Source organism: Octopus sinensis, linkage group LG4 (assembly GCF_006345805.1).
Source record: "Octopus sinensis linkage group LG4, ASM634580v1, whole genome shotgun sequence".
Lineage (NCBI taxonomy): Eukaryota > Metazoa > Mollusca > Cephalopoda > Octopoda > Octopodidae > Octopus > Octopus sinensis.
In genome coordinates, this window is record NC_043000.1 from 157,402,164 (window position 1) to 157,421,294 (window position 19,131).

General features: G+C 35.3%; 1 protein-coding gene across 1 annotated transcript in view; it reads right to left on the bottom strand.

Annotated features, from left to right (window-relative positions):
* Positions 1-19,131, bottom strand: part of LOC118763192 (potassium voltage-gated channel subfamily KQT member 2-like) — a 557,870-nt gene that overhangs the window by 101,143 nt on the left and 437,596 nt on the right. The window contains exon 3 of the mRNA XM_036502656.1: positions 3,339-3,465. Coding sequence (XP_036358549.1) covers positions 3,339-3,465 — 127 coding nt within the window. The remainder of the gene's footprint in view (positions 1-3,338; positions 3,466-19,131) is intronic.

Genomic DNA, 19,131 nt, shown 5'->3' on the forward strand with positions numbered 1-19,131 from the left:
AAGAGCTAAATATATCCTATCGGCTTTAATGAAAAAAGAGTAACATTAGATAATGTAATTACAGATGCCACTAAAAGGCGGGATGGTCACAGCTGAAACGCCTTTGAATTGTAGGTCTGTTTGATCAACGTTGATCAGAGATAAAAAAAAGAACCACAACAAGTATACTTGAATCTAACTATATTTTATCTGTCGGTTAAATAAAGTAAATATCTCTCATCTAATGTTTGGTAGATTCGTTATCTCATTCTCTCTCTCTCTCTCTCTCTCTCTCTCTTTTCTTATATAATTGGTGGTTATTTGTCAATGTCGGAAATCAATATTTGAATAAATCTGCATTTCATTAATCCGAGAGTCAAGAACATAAATACCCGCCATGTAACGTGGCCGAGTCAATGGGTTAATTCCCTATGATCCCCCTCCTACACTGCACATTGGTGACGGTGATTCAATATTTAAAAAAAAAATCAATAATTGAATACATATGTAGTTCATCCTCTAACAACAGAAAGGACATAATTAATAATAGAACATTAGATATAAGGCGACAGCTTGGCTGGCTCATTACAATATTCAGATAAAATGAATGCTGTACTAGTAATAGTTCTCTGTGCTCTAAGTTCAAATCTCGCTGTAGTCAATCTTGCCTTTAACCCTTCTAAGACGATAAATACTGTACACGTCAAACATTGTCATAAAATCGGCTTCTTTCGACATAGAACCGTCTTTCAGTCGCAAAGTCTTTCTCCAGAAAAATAACGATGGCAACAACCTCTATATTTGTACATGTCTGTCTATGGCCATGAAACTTACTAGTGATATTATAGGCCTAGTCGATTCACTATGGTCTTCCTTCAATTCAGTCTGCTTTCCTTTCTATTCATTGTGCTACCCCCTCAATTGCTCATCCTCTTTTCATTTCTCTATACGTTACCTTCAATTCACAATGCCCTCCTTTCAACCCATCATGCTCTCATTGCATCATGATATCCCTGCAATTCCCTATGATCTTTCTTTGATACAGTCGGTGGTTTCTCCATTCCTCATGCTCCCAACTTGCAACACATCATGCTTCTTCTTCAATATCATACTCTCTGCTTCTAATTCACATTACTCTCTCTTCAATTCACAAGTACTCACTCATGCTCTTTTCAATTCACAATTCCCTTCAGGTCCCTCTCCTTTCAAGTCACCATGCTCAACCTTGTTGGCTTTTGCCAAAATGACACGTATATATGAAACTATATCTGCATCTCAACCTCTTCAAAAAAAAAATGAGGTTGCATTAGATAATGGAATTGTAGATACACTGTCTGAAATAAGACAAGTTGGTCATGTGTGGGATCAGTTTCATGTTTATCAAGCTCAATTGAATCTGAATATGAGATTAAACAATAACAATTATATTGGAATAAATATGCATTTCATCCCCACAGGGATAAATAAAATAAGTTACTATCATCTTATTATATCGGATCAATTTACAGTTTTCCATTCACACTAAATAAATTCTTGCCTCGTGCTAATGTTGTATATACATATACATACGTGCCCAGAAATGAACACATATACATGGCTTATATGCGTGTTTATATATATATATATATACACACACACACATACATATAAGAGACCAAAGTGTACGTATATGTATATATATATATATATATCTGTTAATTTTATATGAATGAAAGGGGAAAATAAGGACTGACTACGACTATAGATTAATGTTGAACAAGAACGTCATCCAGTATATATCTCGTAGTATTAAAGATTCGTTGATATCTTGCATTTTAAAGACTTTGAGATAAACACCTGTGGAGTGTGGCAACAGATTTAATTCATTTTCAGCAGAGAGCATTCGAATAATGTGAAAAGAATTGTCTTTCTAAGAATACTGTGAGTCTACTGATTCTGAAATCGAACCCACTACCGTACGTTCATGAACCCAATATTCTAACCATTAATGTGCGTATATATAGTATATTAAAGTGTGGTGTAATCAAGTCTCTATGATCCTTGAGCAATCCCCACTATGAGTTAAGTTGCTTCTCGTTTTTCTATTCGCCGATAGTAATTTTTATCAACAATAACTCACGCCTACAAACAATTGGTTTTGTACCTATGTAAATATCGATTTCTAACACATGAACCAGACCAAGATATTTTGGGGTTTAGGGTTATAGACTATTATATAAATCACAGTACTTAACTGTTATTTATTTTATCGACCTCCAAAGTATGAAAGATGAAAGCAAAGTCGAATCGTGACAAGATTTTAATCCACATCATAAAAGGACATAAAGAAATATTGCAAAGAATTTAAAACATTTAAGTCGTCGCTCTATCGGTTCTTTCATTCACCTCCCTTACTATTAACATATATCAAAGAAACCTATTTATAAAATCTGGTTGATTCTATTTAAAGAGCCGTTCAGTTCTGGTCGTTGCTGGTTAAATATGGTTCATAAACGACATTGAAACACATCATAAATATGCCCTCGTCAACAATGTTCGTAATATAGATAGGCTGTAAAAACAACGGGAAAGTAGCTCCGAGCCTTCGATTTAAGTCTATTAAATGGTTGGTAGTCTTTCTATTCATCGGTTTATTAAATGGCTGATAGTTTTGCTTCTCATAACTTTCTGCTTTCACCTATGGAGGAATTTAATAATACTTATGAAAGGTTATCAATTTAGAATATGAGTTTATGCTCTCATTTTTTTGTTTATCGAGTAAATATCCGAACCTTGAAGTGGTACGGATGAGTGACTGAAAACTGAATAAAGGAGAAGATCTATCTATCTATCTATCTATCTATCTATCTATCTATCTATCTATCTATCTATCTATCTATCTATCTATCTATCTATCTATGTAGCTAGCTATATAAAGAAAGGGAGTAAGAGAGAGGGAGAGGGAATGAAAGAGAAGAGTTAAAGGGGTGGGAAAGAGAGGTGGAAAGGTAAAAGAGGGACATAACGATAGATAGATAGAGAGAGAGAGACAGAACGATAGATAGATAGATAGAGAGAGAAAGGTGTATTCGGAAAAAAGAACGTGGAAGTAAAAGAAAAAAATCCATGAAGTGTTTCAGTTGTTTGTGCGTATGAGCGTATGTTTGCATGAATGTATGGGGTTTATTCTTATGAATGTATGTACGTACGTATGCATATACATTTATACAATCATGAATGTATGCATGTCACTGTAAGGAGATTTTTTTCCAGACAAAGTTTTCTATATAGCTGTTGTTTTCTGAACCGTACCTCTCGACAATCGCTTATGGGATCTGCCATGGTATCGTTTAGCCAATAGCGTACAAAAGATAACTTACCTACCACACAGAAGGGCCTCCTGGCGAACTTGATCCTCCCCATCCATCCTTGATATCTCGATCGACACCCGGCAGACCAAATTCGGAGCAGATACTCCAGTGTGAACCACACAACCATGACGACTTCCTGAAAAATATAAAATGAAAATAGCTTTTAGTAAGGTTTCCCTAGGCTGTATTTAAGGTTAGTTTCGTAGTCCGTCGATTCACTTTACTTTCCACCTAAGCCCGAACAGTTACAGAGTCAAAACTCGCCCTTAGAATTCTTCATCGACCATCTAGAAGACACTGCATAAAACATCGCAGACTGTATCCATAAGAAAACATTTCGGTAGACTGATTGGGACGAACTTAGTAACGCACTTCAACATGAACCTACATAAGTATCGTATATTCACTCTATCATTTCTATCCCTACTACAGTTCGGTCTATTAAAGCCCGTTACGCTTATGTCACTTCTGTCCAAACATTTCTGACACTCGTCTCTTCTATTTTTGCCCATTTTGTGCCTCTCCACAAAACTATCGTGTTAAATTCTTGTCGTATACGCTTGCACGATACACATACCATTCTTTAATGCAGTTATCATTTCAGTTTCATAAAAGGTAGCTCCATATTTTCAAAAAGTAGCGAATTGTGTTTCAAAATATAGTAATTCAAAATTTTGCAAATAAAAAGAACACTTTTTCAATATTTTAAATTCCTCCCCACACCCAAATTTTTAACTTTTTCGAAATTTTGTTTTTCAATCTTCGTGGGAATTACGGAGATTATGAATATGGGTGGGGGACAAATTCTAATTTCAGAATTGATCCACAACCCATCTTGCTGTCTAAAAGTAAAAATGAATGGCTGTTTTGTCCGTTTCCGCATGCTTAGATTTATAGTAAAAGAGCAAAAGGACCACGGCTTGTGAAGCCCTCACAACGAAACTTGATATGCTAAAAATAACAGCTAAAAGTCCTGAGAATTTTTGTGGTTGTGGGTACATTTATGGAAATGAACTTGCACAATGTTACACCTCTGGACTTTTTTTCATTGTGATAATGAATCAAGGGGTTTAATCGTTACCCGCCAAAATTAATTTCCCCTGCATTTTCTCTCTTTTCAAAGTTCAATTAAAAGAGAGAGTATATTGTTACCAATACCGTTGAAACTTTAGTAACTTGAATGATCTATCATTGAACCAGTTCTTAAAAGTCTGGTGCTCTACCGACTGAGCTATGGCACATGGATACACATGGATGAAGTCCATTTTGGAAGTATGTTAAAGTTTTATTATTTTGGAATGAAGAGCACACACATAGTTGCTGAGCCAGTGACTAAACTTGTAGTATTTTGTTGGGATTAATTCAATGAATTGACAGTAAAATAATAACTTCTATCAGAATCGTTTACCTTTCAAGCGAAAAAATAAAACCGACGCATACGACAGATATGTCAAATATATTTTGTGTATTTCTTTCTCTGTTCATTCGTATATGCTGTAGAAATTGTTGCGCGCACGCACGCACAACCACAAAAACTTTTCCGGACATATGTATATATGTATATATTGTGTGGGTATTTGTATATCTGTGCGCATGTGTGAGTGTGTGTCCGGGTATGTGTGTTTCGGTGTGTGTGTGAGAGTATGTGTGTCTGTATGCAAGTGTCTATGTGTGTGGGTCCGTGTGTGTGTTTCTGTGTGTGCCTGCATCCCACCGGAGTACATATACGTGTGTGTTTCTGTTTATGTGCATTTTTGAGTGGTTATATGCACAAAGGTATATCTCCCTCTTTGTCTATGTATGCATATACGTCTGTGTATGGGTTTGCACGTTTTTGCATGTAGACCTATAGGTCTATGTGTGTGTATATATATATAAGTATATATATATATACAGTTGAAAATTCCTGTCACAACCTGAGACCTTGAAGGCTGCTTAAATTCAAGAAAGTACACTAGTCCCTTAATATTTGATATTCAATATTTCATCTATTCAATAAGACAATCAATACTTCATTACATTTTACTATATATACTATATATTCTATATATTCTATATCCTACATTAATATTATAAAGAATATAAATAAAACATAAAAAACAGACAGAGTTGGAATTCCTTTGAATAATATATAAATATATATATGTGTGTGTGTATAAATACATACATACATATCATATAAATAATATATATATATTGGTGTGTGCATGTGTTTGTATATTTCTTTATGTATACATGTGTATACGTGTGTTTATTTATATCTGTGTGTATGTGTATATGTGTTTATATATGTACGTGTATGTGTGTGTGTATGTATATCTGTGTGTATGCGTAGGTACATATATGTATATGTATGTGTGTATTTATATATGCACAAACATGAAACTACTTGTGGTATTAATCTTCCTTTCTCCTTCTGCTTCCTTTTCTCTCTAAGCAGTTATGACAGCGAAAGCTGATTGGGTCATTTTGTCTATACTGGAACGCATGATTTCTCCGTTCATATTCGAAGTTTTTTGCGTTCCTATATTATTTACTTTTATTCATTCCCGAATTCGATGGGCATATAACAATAAGCAAGCTGACACTAAAAATCTCTAGTGAAACTTCTTCATCAATGTACCTGAACAGACCCAGACTGCTGAGTCGGAAGATATTTTGTACTAATAACAGTCTAATACGAAATCCATCTCATATATATATATATATATATATATATATATATATATATATATATATATATATATATATATATATATATGTGTGTGGGGGGGTGCGTGTATGTTTGTGTGTGTGTATGGGTGTATAGATATGTATGCATTTATTTTTGTGTATGAACACGTATGTATATATGCACCACTCTACGTATGTATGTATGTGTATATGTGTATATGTATGTACGTATATACGTGTCTATATGGATGTATTGACATACCTATACGACCGTTTAGATGTATCTATAGCTGTGCGTGTATTGATTTATATATATATATATGTAAGTCAAATGTTGTTCATCAATATATCTCCATTTTCTGCTTTCTTTAAATTTAGACTCTTGATCAACTTATGTTTATCCTTGTCTTTACCTATAATTTATGAACATAATATGCTTGCATATGTATATCTATGGTTAAACATAGTTAATATAGCGGTAGTATAATGGGTACTTCTATCCCTTAGACGGTTATTTTAACCTCTAACTCATTTAACTTTACAAACACACATACACACACTCTTTTGCTCGTTTCAGCCATTTGGCCGTGGTCATGCATAAGTAAATGTAGGGATAAGAAAGTTAGGCAGATCAAAATATGAAGTATATTAAAAACATGGATTACAAAAAATGTATATATGTTTGCGTACAAAAAGGTCCAACTTATGCTGAATGCAAATGATACAGAGAATTAAAGGTGTTGAAGGAAGTATTTTTTGTATTTCGTGTATTTAATATACTTTGTATACTGATCTAACGTGCTTATCCCAATATTTACTGCTATATCCATTCAAGTTTAAATCTCTTGAGCCCTAATAAGTGTATTCTATACGGAGAATATCCGATTCTCATCTACGAACTACATATATATATATAGTTTGTCACAAAAATATAACCACAAGGCGAATATCAAAAAAAGAAAGAAAGAAAAAACACAAAGATTTTAAACTGACAAGATACAGATTTATTTTTCTAGAAATGAAATACGGAAGATATACTAATATTTTCTCTCTTACTGTTGTTTGAGAAGAACTCTTGACTTCAATAGGAGAGAAAATCACGGGTGGAAAACTTGTTTCCTTCGATTTCCAGATAAAAATATACATACATACCGACATTGATACAAATATCGATATATTATAATAAGTGAATATGCATAAAACAACCTTTCTATTTTCTAAAAATATCATTGCATATGTTTGGTTAGCAGATTATAAAGCTATCGATGGATTGATTAAACTTCCAACTACCAGTGTATCGATCATCAAAGAATATTGGACATTCGCTTGGATTTGGAGCTATAAAAATCCCATTTCCCAACTCTGCATAAACACAGGTCACACAGGATATCGTTATGAATTCATATTAATAGTGTCACTACGTTTGAAAATATGCTCTAGCTTGTTGTGTCATGTTCAGCTGTAATGGAATCAGAGCGTAACAGACCCATGAAACGTATCCATAATAATAGCAATACGCATCGAGCGTTACACAGATAACTTCATGCTCTCACAAACCACTTTGAATATGTGTATTTATAAGTGCGTGTACGGGTGTGTATTTATCTTTACATGCATACACACGCACTTACACACACACACACACACGTATACACATACATACACACGCACACACACACGCATGCACACACACATATGCGCGCGCACAAACACATATGAGTGTGTAGGTGAGTTTGTGTGTGTGACTTCACGCAAATGTCGCGCCTCTCTCTACCCCTCTCTCTCTCGCACCCTCTCTTTCTATATATGTGTGTGTGTCTTTTTCGTATATGTGTCCATGTGTTTATGTGTGTAGTGAGTAGACTTTCCCACAGACATGAGTGAGTACGGAGGTTGTGTAAAGACAAATACTGCATCGCTCTGTAAATAACCATACGCAGCGTTTCCCGGAGAGACTATCTAATGCTCTCGTTGGACCACAAAGCTGTAGTCTGTTGCATTTGGCAAACGTAGCAGGTACCCATCGTCATCTCCAAACCCTTCAAACTACACGACAGAACAGATGTAATACATACATTAATTGAAAACCCTAGTTTTGTACACAAAATAAAACCACAAGTAGAATGGAAAACTCCATAATCAGTCCCGTATATTGGTACGGCTTTCCTTTCATTAGAAACACACAACTAAATATTTTATTGGAATAATCAAGGAAGAGACTCATTGATATACATCCTGCCATTAAAATGGTTTCCAGGCATCCTCGTCTTGTTTGTCGATTTTATTATGACTGTTTAGAGAAAAGTTACCGTATTAGGTTACAAGAAACAAATTATGCTAATTGTCAAGATAGTACGCGACTGTTTATGGTTTTATTGAAAGTGAACAACCAAAACTCCTGCAATGGAATCTTTTAGAAATTATAATGCAGTTTATTTTAGACACTCTCCTTTATATAGACACAGGCACGCACACACACACGCACCCACACACACACACACACACACAGATACTTACATATATTTTATGTAAAAATCGAATGAGAAACACATACTATCTGTTTTTCTCTGCCAGAGTTTGACAAGAATGCTTGTCAAACTGCGGAATGAGAGAAAAAGTTAGTAATTTTGTTGTATTTCATCTTTAGAAGAGCAAAAGCAAAAAAGTATGGACAATGTCGGCTTAAAAGCATTGAGTTCCCTAATTTGCCTCGGGCTTTATATGTTTTCCCGAACAAAACTACAACATACATACATAAGTAGTATAGATAGCACAGGCGAGCTGGCAGAAACGTTAGCACGCCGGGAAAAATGCGTAGCCGTATTTCGTTCTGAGTTCAAATTCCCTCGAGGTCGACTTTGCCTTTCATCTTTTCGGAGTCGATTAAATAAGTATCAGTTACGCACTGGAGTCGATGAGTCGACTTAATCCGTTTGTCTGTCTTGGTTTGTCCCCTCTGTGTGTAGCCCCTTGTGGGCAGTAAAGAAATAAGATAGCACATTTATTTATACATACATCTGTATATATTATATATATATGTCCATACACTATATATAGAAGCAATATTTACTTTCGCCATAATGTACATTGTTGGCTAAACATTTTTCGATTTATTTTATATTACAGCAATGAAACTAAACGCTTTTCACAAAACCCAAATTCAGTATTCGAAATATTTGTCACAAAGTGTTAAATATGCAAATCAATCTATCCAGTTTACAGAAATCACTAATGCAGAAAACTTATAGCCAATATGCTCATGGATAGGTCACGGTGTGTGGGTGCTTAGACTTGTAACCAGCATGTACAGCTGATTTCATAAAGGCGCTAGTTTACGTCAGTGGTTCCCAAAGTGAGCGGTACTGCACTCCCTGGGAGCAGTGGAAAGATCCAGGGGCGGGAGGAGTATGGCGTTAAAGAAAAGAGGGGCGATAATGGGGTAGCCAAAAGGGTCTATGGATGTGAAAGCCATAAAAAATAGGATAAGTTGTACTTGGGATATACAGTTGTTTTGAATTTGCTTCAGAAAGTGGTATATGTTTGTAGTGATGGGTGGGAGAGAAGTCACTAGAAATGTAGGTTGGGTGCCAAGAGGGTGGCAGCCAGAAAAAAGTTTAGGAAGCACTGGTTTTCATTAAACGTAATATAGTTTTTGCAGAACATCAAAACCGGTCCCTGTAAGCATAATATGATTTATCTTCTACTTCAGTACACCTTTTGGGCTACAACATGCAATGGAATTCCTTCGGTAAAACTCCTTTTTATACGAGAACTCTTCAATTTTTCTTTCTATTTCTCTTTTTTTTATGTTGCGAATGTAAAACTCACTTATGCATTAATACATCTACAAAAAATTTTTATATGGGAACATTTGCTATGTGAAAACATATTTTCGTATTTCTACTTTCATATATATATATAAATATAAAATAAAAATACTTGCCTCCTACGTTAAAAAAATAAAACGGCGACCTGACATATGTGTTTGTGTATGTGTCAGTGTGTGTGTGTGTGTGCGTGTATCAGTGCGCGCAAACGCACGTACAGAAGACAGGTCACTGTTGTTCCCTCGCCACCCATACATCAAGCCAACTTCTTCGTTTTCTTTGAATATTTAACTCTAATTTTCCGCCTAACTTTATCTTTTCTGTAGAAGAGCGAGACAGAAACGTTAGGCCTCTTCCAATTTTCCTGAGCGTCAACCTAATACATACTGTTGTTCTTTTACCAAGGCTTTGTGTTTCGTTTATTTTTTGACTATATATGTATATGTATATATATATATATATATATATATATATATATATATATAAAGGGTAAAGACCCCCTTCGGTCATGAATGACCATGGGATTGCACCTAGAAAGTTACCCTCCTAGACACAAGTCCGGGCAAGGTTGTTTATGGAAGACCAGCAGTCGCCCATGCATACCAGCCTCCCCTCTCCACGCCACCAGTGTTATCCAAGGGAAAGACAAAGGTCGATACAGCTTGGCACCAGTGACGTCGCAACTCATTTCTACAGCTGAGTGAACTGGAGCAACGTGAAATAAAGTGCCTTGCTCGAGAACACAACACGCAGCCCGGTCCGGGATTCGAGCTCACAACCTCCCGATCGTAAGCTCGACGCTCTAACCACTGAGCCATGCGCCATATATATATATATATATATATATATATATATGCATACACACATATATATATATATGTGAGTATGTGTGTGTGCGTGTGTATCTGTGTCTGCTAGCATGCCGAAACTTCGAAGTTACTCTCACCATTCTTCTTGTAATTGTACAATAAATATGTTTGTTGCAATAAGTACTAAAAAAGTATTGAGTAGATCATTTTCAGGATTACGCTAGCTTTTGAATTCCATCGGAGCACGTCGTATTTGTACCTTTGGTTTTGTGTGTGTGTGTGTATATATATATAGGCGCAGGAGTAGCTGTGTGGTAAGTAACTTGCTTACCAACCACATAGTTCCGGATTCAGCTCCATTGCGTGACACCTTGGGCAAGTGTCCTCTACTATAGCCTCGGGTGAGTGGATTTGGCGGAAAGAAACTGAAAGAAGTCCGTCGTATATATATATAAATATATATATATATATAGTGAGAATTTACAAAAAAAAAAAAGAAAAAAGACGGATGACTCCTGAACCGGGTGACGCGTTTTGTTCTTAAGCAAAACACTTCATTTCACGTTGCTTCACTCCACTCAGCTGACAGAAATGAGTTACGCTGCGATGGACTGGCGTCCCGTTCAGCTGGGGAACACATACACCATTGAAACCCGGAAACGGGGCCCATGAACCTGGCTAGGCTTTAAAAGGCCGCATTTATTTTACTATGTTCTTTTGTGGGCAGAAAGAAGATGGACCAACGTCAGGTAAAGAAGATCTATCTCCAGTTCACGAAGCAATTAATCGCTCTAGCTGCATATACTGTATATATTTCAACACATCACAAAACTGTTTTCTCTATTTTTTTTTTTTTTCGTTTTGCAAAACAGTGCATGCGGTAGTCATGTAAGTGCATATTTGTCCTCGCGGAGAGTCTAAAAAGCTAATAGTATAATTAGTTCACTTGTTTTGCACACTTAAAGTAAAATTTCATGTTTACCAAGAAAGTCATATTGTAGTATTCTAAAATCTAGAACCACAGCTATAGGCATGCAATCATACTTATGTATGTGTGTGTGTGTATGTGTGTATGTATGCATACATACAAACACACGCACACACAGACGCACGTAAACACACATATATGTATATATATACATACATACAGGAACTGAATGTTATAGGTAAAAAAATGAAGCGAAGAAATTTACAAGTCCCACACGGTGAAGTATCACTCGTCTGCTTCGCACAAATATGTACATGAATACACACATACACATATATGTGCAGCGTGTACACATATATATGTATGTATGTATGTATGTATATACATATACATACATACATACATACATACATACATACATACATACATACATCATACATACATGCATAAATACACACACACATACACTTATATGCACACACACACCTTTATTTTGTATCGTAAAATTGCATTGAAAAGCATTTTGGGAATATATTAAAGCAGTATCCGGAATATATTCTTCAATTTACGGGTTACAGAGATGCAGTTTTTGCTCGGGCTCTCATTGAAAAATAAATGCCATATTAAGATGATTTCCTTAGGAATACGCATTTGAATGCGACGATTTGTGCCTACATTTGCTGGTGATGTGTATATATGTTTATGTGTATGTATTTATATTTAAGCATAGGTATACACAGAACCCAGCAGATCTATCTATCTATCTATCTATCTATCTATCTATCTATCTATCTATCTATCTATCTATCTATCTATCTATCTATCTATCTATCTATCTAGCTAGCTATCTGTCTGTCTGTCTGTCTGTCTGTCTGTCTGTCTATGTATTTTACGTTGCTCCAGACCACTCAGCTGGCAAAAAAGAGTAACGCTGCGACAGACAGGCGTCCCGTCCAGCTGGGGAACACATACACCATAGAAACCGGGAAACCGGGCCCATGAGCCTGGCTAGGCTTTAAAAAGGGCGCATTTATTATTTATTTATTTCTAACACGAAGAGGTGAGTTAAAAGAAAATAGTTTTCTTGTACAATATGTACAAAATATGAAGCAGACATCAATGTGGAGATAATGTTTAGGCAGAACGCAATGAAATATTTTTTATAAAACACTACCAAATGATCAAACCATCTAATTGTTCAAATACCAGGTCGAAAGCAGGCCTTAGATGAGGTTATCACATGCACCATATTATTTCTGCTAAAACACGACATAGCAGTGCTTATTGGGTTCCTATGAAATTGTCACGAAAAAGCGATACCCTCTAGTGCAGAAGTTATAAATGAATAGATTGTTATATTTGAACAGAATGGAGGGAATGATATGCTGTGGCAAGCTGGAAAGAACCTGTGACTAAGTTGTCTGCATTCTTTGGAATTATATATGTTGCGCCATAGGTTAATTATATGGTTTATTCAAATAATTACGCAGAGGACAAGATAGAAGACGCGAGGCATTTAAGAGGAACAGATTTGGAAGTGTGATGGAAAATGACTGTCTTAGTGACACAATTGGCATGGTTCTCTTATCAAACTGTACTTCTATTACGGAGATCCATACTGTTTGAGAATGCTATTATTCTATAAGAGTTTTGCCAAGACTCGTTGGTTGGATTGCATTAACAGCTGATGAAAAGGCTCACAAAAGATCGGGATAATCTGCTTCAAGAAACAGTCAATGTATATTTTGGGAAAGTATTTGTGACAGCATACATGCATACATACGTACATACATAATACATACATACTTTCATACATACGTAATATGTACTCGCGTACTTACATAGACACCCACATGCACTCGTGCGCACATACACAAGCACGCACGCACACACACACACATGAACATGCATTCACACGTATGTTACCATCCGATCTCATTGCTCTCTAAGACTGTCACACATGTACTTCAAGTGAAGGAAAATGCATCGTAAGGTATTAGAAGAGCTAACATGCAGGATTGTTAATGAAGTGCTTTGGATAATGGCAGGACATATGGAATATAATGGTATTGATATTGAAAAAAATTTTAATCTTCTCTGATTCTTCTATAAGTATAACTGGAGATCACGAAACGGACAGTTTAGCAGCAGGGATAGAACACTATTCAACAAAGCTGAGCAGGGATAGAACACTATTCAACAAAGCTGAGCAGGGATAGAACACTATTCAACAAAGCTGAGCAGGGATAGAACACTATTCAACAAAGCTGAGCAGGGATAGAACACTATTCAACAAAGCTGAAACCTATGATAAAATCCTTTATTTCTGTTCTGTGAACAAAGTAGGAAACCATTTATGTGTCACATCAATCATAGAAGCATACAGATAATCTTATCTGGTTCTACAGGAAGTGGCAAGAGCTTCCACTATTCAAAAATAATTGCCAAAGTGTGTTAAGAAAACGTTATCGCTCTACAACAGCTATATTAGGAATCGTTGCAACATTTCCACCTAATAACCAAACTGTATGTTCTCGCTTCAAAGTGTGTTGAAATATGAGAACTCTAATTGCAATATTTCACCAAGGAGTACAATTAGCAATTAATTAGCCGAGTAAGCCTGGTGGTCATATATCAGGTAATTGATGCCAGTCGGAAAGAGTTTAAGACAATGGACTGCATATTCCATAATATTAATGAAATGGAAAAACGTGGCGGTGGTACTACAATGGCATCGTCTAGTGACAGGTGTAAAATTTCCCTTCTGTACAACCCGAAGTTTGAGCAGAAATATTTAATAAATATTTCAAGATCTCTCTATTTTGGGAAGAATTTAAAATCAAATGACTCACCAGAAATGTAGACTGGAGAAAGCGACAGTAGAAAAGTTTCTCTGATCTTCCACTTAGAAGGAAGCGAGCCATGTTAGCTAAATCGATCATAAATCATAAATAAAACCAAAGAAACCTGAACTAAAAAGAAACCTGAAATAGGTGCAGGAGTGGCTGTGTGGTAAGTAGCTTGCTAACCAACCACATGATTCCGGGTTCAGTCCCACTGCATGGCACCTTGGGCAAGTGTCTTCTGCTATAGCCCCGGGCCGACCAATGCCTTGTGAGTGGATTTGGTAGACGGAAACTGAAAGAAGCCTGTCGTATATATGTATATATATGTATGTATGTGTGTGTGTGTTTGCGTGTCTGTGTCTGTTCCCTAGCATTGCTTGACAACCGATGCTGGTGTGTTTGCGTCCCCGTCACTTAGCGGTTCGGCAAAAGAGACCGATAGAATAAGTACTGGGCTTACAAAGAATAAGTCCCAGGGTCGATTTGCTCGACTAAAGGCCGCGCTCCAGCATGGCCACAGTCAAATGACTGAAACAAGTAAAACAGTAATCAGTAAAACAGTAATTCTTAAAAGCTTTGCGCTATATTTTTGCAGATCTCCTGTAAACTTTTAAATCTATGGAATGGATTTGCAAGTGTGCAAATCTTTGTCCAATTAATGACATTATGATAGAATGCTTTCCAGATCAATTCAAAGAATATTTAAACGTTGGCTTACTCCTCAGTGTATTGGAAATTTAAACCAATTTGTTTGAGTGGCATGGCGCGAGAAAGGCTGCTTCTCAACGATTTTGCGCCCATTAGACTTAGAAATTTAGATGCAGTTAATGGCCGTTGCAATAGGAATAAGATATGTTGTAAAGAGGCTCAATAGCACAATTATTTACGTTGTTACTGCTTCTGATGTCTATAAAGGGAAAGATTTATTTATCTCGAGAATATGAAACCAAATCACCCTGCACTATCACTTCAAATGAAAAAGCATCAATTTCTGCAGAAATTAAATGTTTATTCGATAATTCACGAAAACCAAGATCCAACGATTTCGATGTTCGGTATGTACTTAAAGAAAAACGAATACTTGTCACGTAGAACAAAGTTATGTAACTGTGGTTGAAGAGAAAATAGAAAATGGAGCTTTTACAGAATAATTCTCTAGACTAATATATTAGATTAAACTATTGCTTATTAATTTCTTATTTCATATATAGCGTTTTTTAAACATAATACAATGTTGATCTTAAAGAGATATAAAGTTCACAGAAAAAACTTGGCAATTTTTCATGAAACAAGAGGCATTTTAGTTGTTCACTATTGTTGTTATTTGTACCAAGAAAACACCCTGGTCTTTAAGTCATTTTGCCTGTAAAATGCAAAACACAAACAAAAGACATTCTAATAAGTTCTAGCTCTCGCTTAAACAGGATGTAGTGATCTATTGCTCCTCTTTCAAGCAGAATATTATTGAACTCAGTACATAACTAAAGTGGAGGCTTATCAACTCAAATTCACATTTTCAGCTGTTGTAAATAACATGTTATACCGAATGGGAAACACTTCGCCGCAATGATTGCCAAAAATATTTTAATTTAGTTTCTAAACGTGGTGAAAACCACTTGTAGCTTAAGTTAATTTGAGGCAGCTATAAAAGCTTGGAAATATATCAAAAAGGTAAAAAAAAGGTGTATAGAGTATGAACATTTAGTTGTTTTTCTTTCTGCAAAATATGTTCTTAAAGTTTCTAATCGTTGGTAGCCATGGATAGCGGTATTTAATACTTCTTTGGAGCCGTCAGTAAAGCATAATATGAAGTAAGCTAAGCTAAGCAATATTCAACATTCTACGAAGTTAAATATTTCGTATGATGAGAAAATTTATAGTTTTAAAGTCATACTCGATTTTGTTCTCATCCTAAATCGCAAATTGATATTGTTTTTACACTATGTAGAGGAATCAATGAATTTGTATTTAAAACAATATTTACAATGTTATTTTATAAATTACTCGAATGAGTTGTTAAAACACCATCATATATCTTTGCATTTTCTATACGTTTATGTAAACCCTACCTTTATTAATATTTTCACTCGAAACTTAATATATTTTCTGTAAGTATTTCTGTCCATTACGAAACCTGTCCTTTCAAAATACTGTAAGAACGCGTGCTATTTTATAAATTCGCATTTTTAAACCACCTAGCAAGAAGAGATTCATATTTCTGGTGGTCCGTTGGTAAATACAGAAAAACTGATACGCAGTAATTTATCTATTGCCATTAATCTTGCTCATTTATTTTTCAGAAACATCTCATCATATCACTTTAATCATAAGTCTACTGCTTACCATTAATATGACTTTAAACATCTCAATATTCAATAAATACGTAAAACGAGTATTTATGTTCCCATTTCATTATCTCAGTTTGTAGGACAGTTATCGAGCTAATCCGTCAAAATATAAGCTTTTACATTCATCTGTTTTCGATTTCCAGCTTTCAAATGCTACGCGTTATTTCATTGTATGGCCGAGGTCGTATATTCATAACCCCCATTTAAAGCTATACAATTACATACCAAAACCCAAACACACCCAGGGACACCCATGAGCAAAGACAGAAAGAGAGAGAGAGAGAGTGGGGGGGGGAGGAGAGAGGCACACAATGTAATGCAATATGTATATTTTTTTAATTGACTACATCACAACGTGTACATATGTGTACGCATGCATATATATATATATATATATATATATGCATATATTAAACTTACATATACAAACACATATATGTGTGTGTATACATATATACACATATGTATATGCATGCATATGCACACATGTATATATATGCGCACGCACACAGTGATATCACGGAAGAATCATGTTACACATATGGTGTTGTATTCACTATTGTTTTATTTCTGGATAATGTTAACGGAAATGGAAGAAAAGTAATTGCAGATTACGTAACTTGCCAAACAAGTACAAAGTCGATATATATATATATATATATATATATATAATATATATATATATATATATATATATATATATATTATATATATATATGTATATATATATGTGTATGTGCATTTATATATATCTAAAGGCATACATGTATGTATCTATGCATGTATGTATCTATCCATCTATCTATCATCTATCTATATATGGTTGTATGAATATACTAAAATAAAAGTATAAATAAAAATATAAATAGACTAACAACTGGTTCCAGGACAGATTGTTTAAACTTTGGCGAAGCATGGGAGTAGAACTGAATGCTACAGGAATATAGATTACCAGAGGTCGATAAAAGATTAGTTGAGGAATGGTCACACTGGTTGCGATACATGTTGCTATTCGCCCTGAATAGTTATAGAGTAAGTTCAAATTCTTGACATTAAGTAATAGATAAAGCGGTCATTGTATGTAGACTTCAAAGCAGGACGAACGAGAAGGAGGGAGATGATGTGCAGCTATATCTTTACAGCTGTTTCAAGTATAGATGCAGAAATGGTACGTTTACATTTAAGCAGTTGGCAGCCAACATCCTAGTGAAAATCTATTCCATCATTAGTAAAATGGTGAGATGGGACCTTCGTGGGAAATGCAGATATTTAGGTGAAGGCGTGGCTTAGTAGTAAGAAGCTTGCTTCCCAACCACATGGTCCAGGGCTCAGTCCCACTGCATCGAACCTTTAGCAAGTATCTTCTACTATAGCGTCGAGCCTTGTGTGTGAATTTGGTAGACGGACACTGAAGAAGCCCGTCATAATATATATATATATATATATATATATATATATATATATATATAGTGTATGTTTGAGTCTGTGAAATTCCCCCAGTACCACTTCACAACTGATGTCGGCGTGTTTACGTCCCAGTAATCCAGCATTTCGGCAAAAATGACCGATAAAATAAGTACCAAGCTTAACAAAAATAAGTACTGTGGAAGATTCAATCGACTGAAAATTCTTCAAAGTCATGCCCTAGCATGACCGTAGTCTAATGACTGGAAGAAGTAAAAAGATTAAAAAGAAAGATAAGATACTAGTAGTAGTAGATATACAGAAGTGAGCGTAAAGGAAGAAAACCAGAGAATATTATGTCATAATAACAAGACAATAAATAAAATCTCAATATGACGTTGGTTATACGTATAAAGTTCTAGAATTAAAGCAAAGTATGTGGAAAGAAATGGCCAATATAGTATGGGCAACAAAGGATGATGCTGAGATAGTGTCAAAAACATGTATACAATAGCAGGAGCATATGAGGCGAGTAATTAGAATCATTAGGTAGGTAAACTAGCCATGGGTGCATTATGTGGCGAAGGGCCAATCAAGGTAACGTTTAAATATTCCCTCATATTTTGTCAATGTTTCAATATATAACTGCCATAATCTGATCTGATATTAGTCGCTTGGCACTGTTTGTATATTTATTCTATTATACACACACACACACACACACACACACACACACACACACACACACACACACACACACACACACACATACACACATATATATATATATACATACATATATACATATACATACATACATATATACATATACATACATGCATGCATACATGCATGCATACATGCATACGTACATACATACATACATACATACATACATACATACATACATACATACATACGTACATACATACATAAATATATATATATACACCCACCGGTGGTTTGA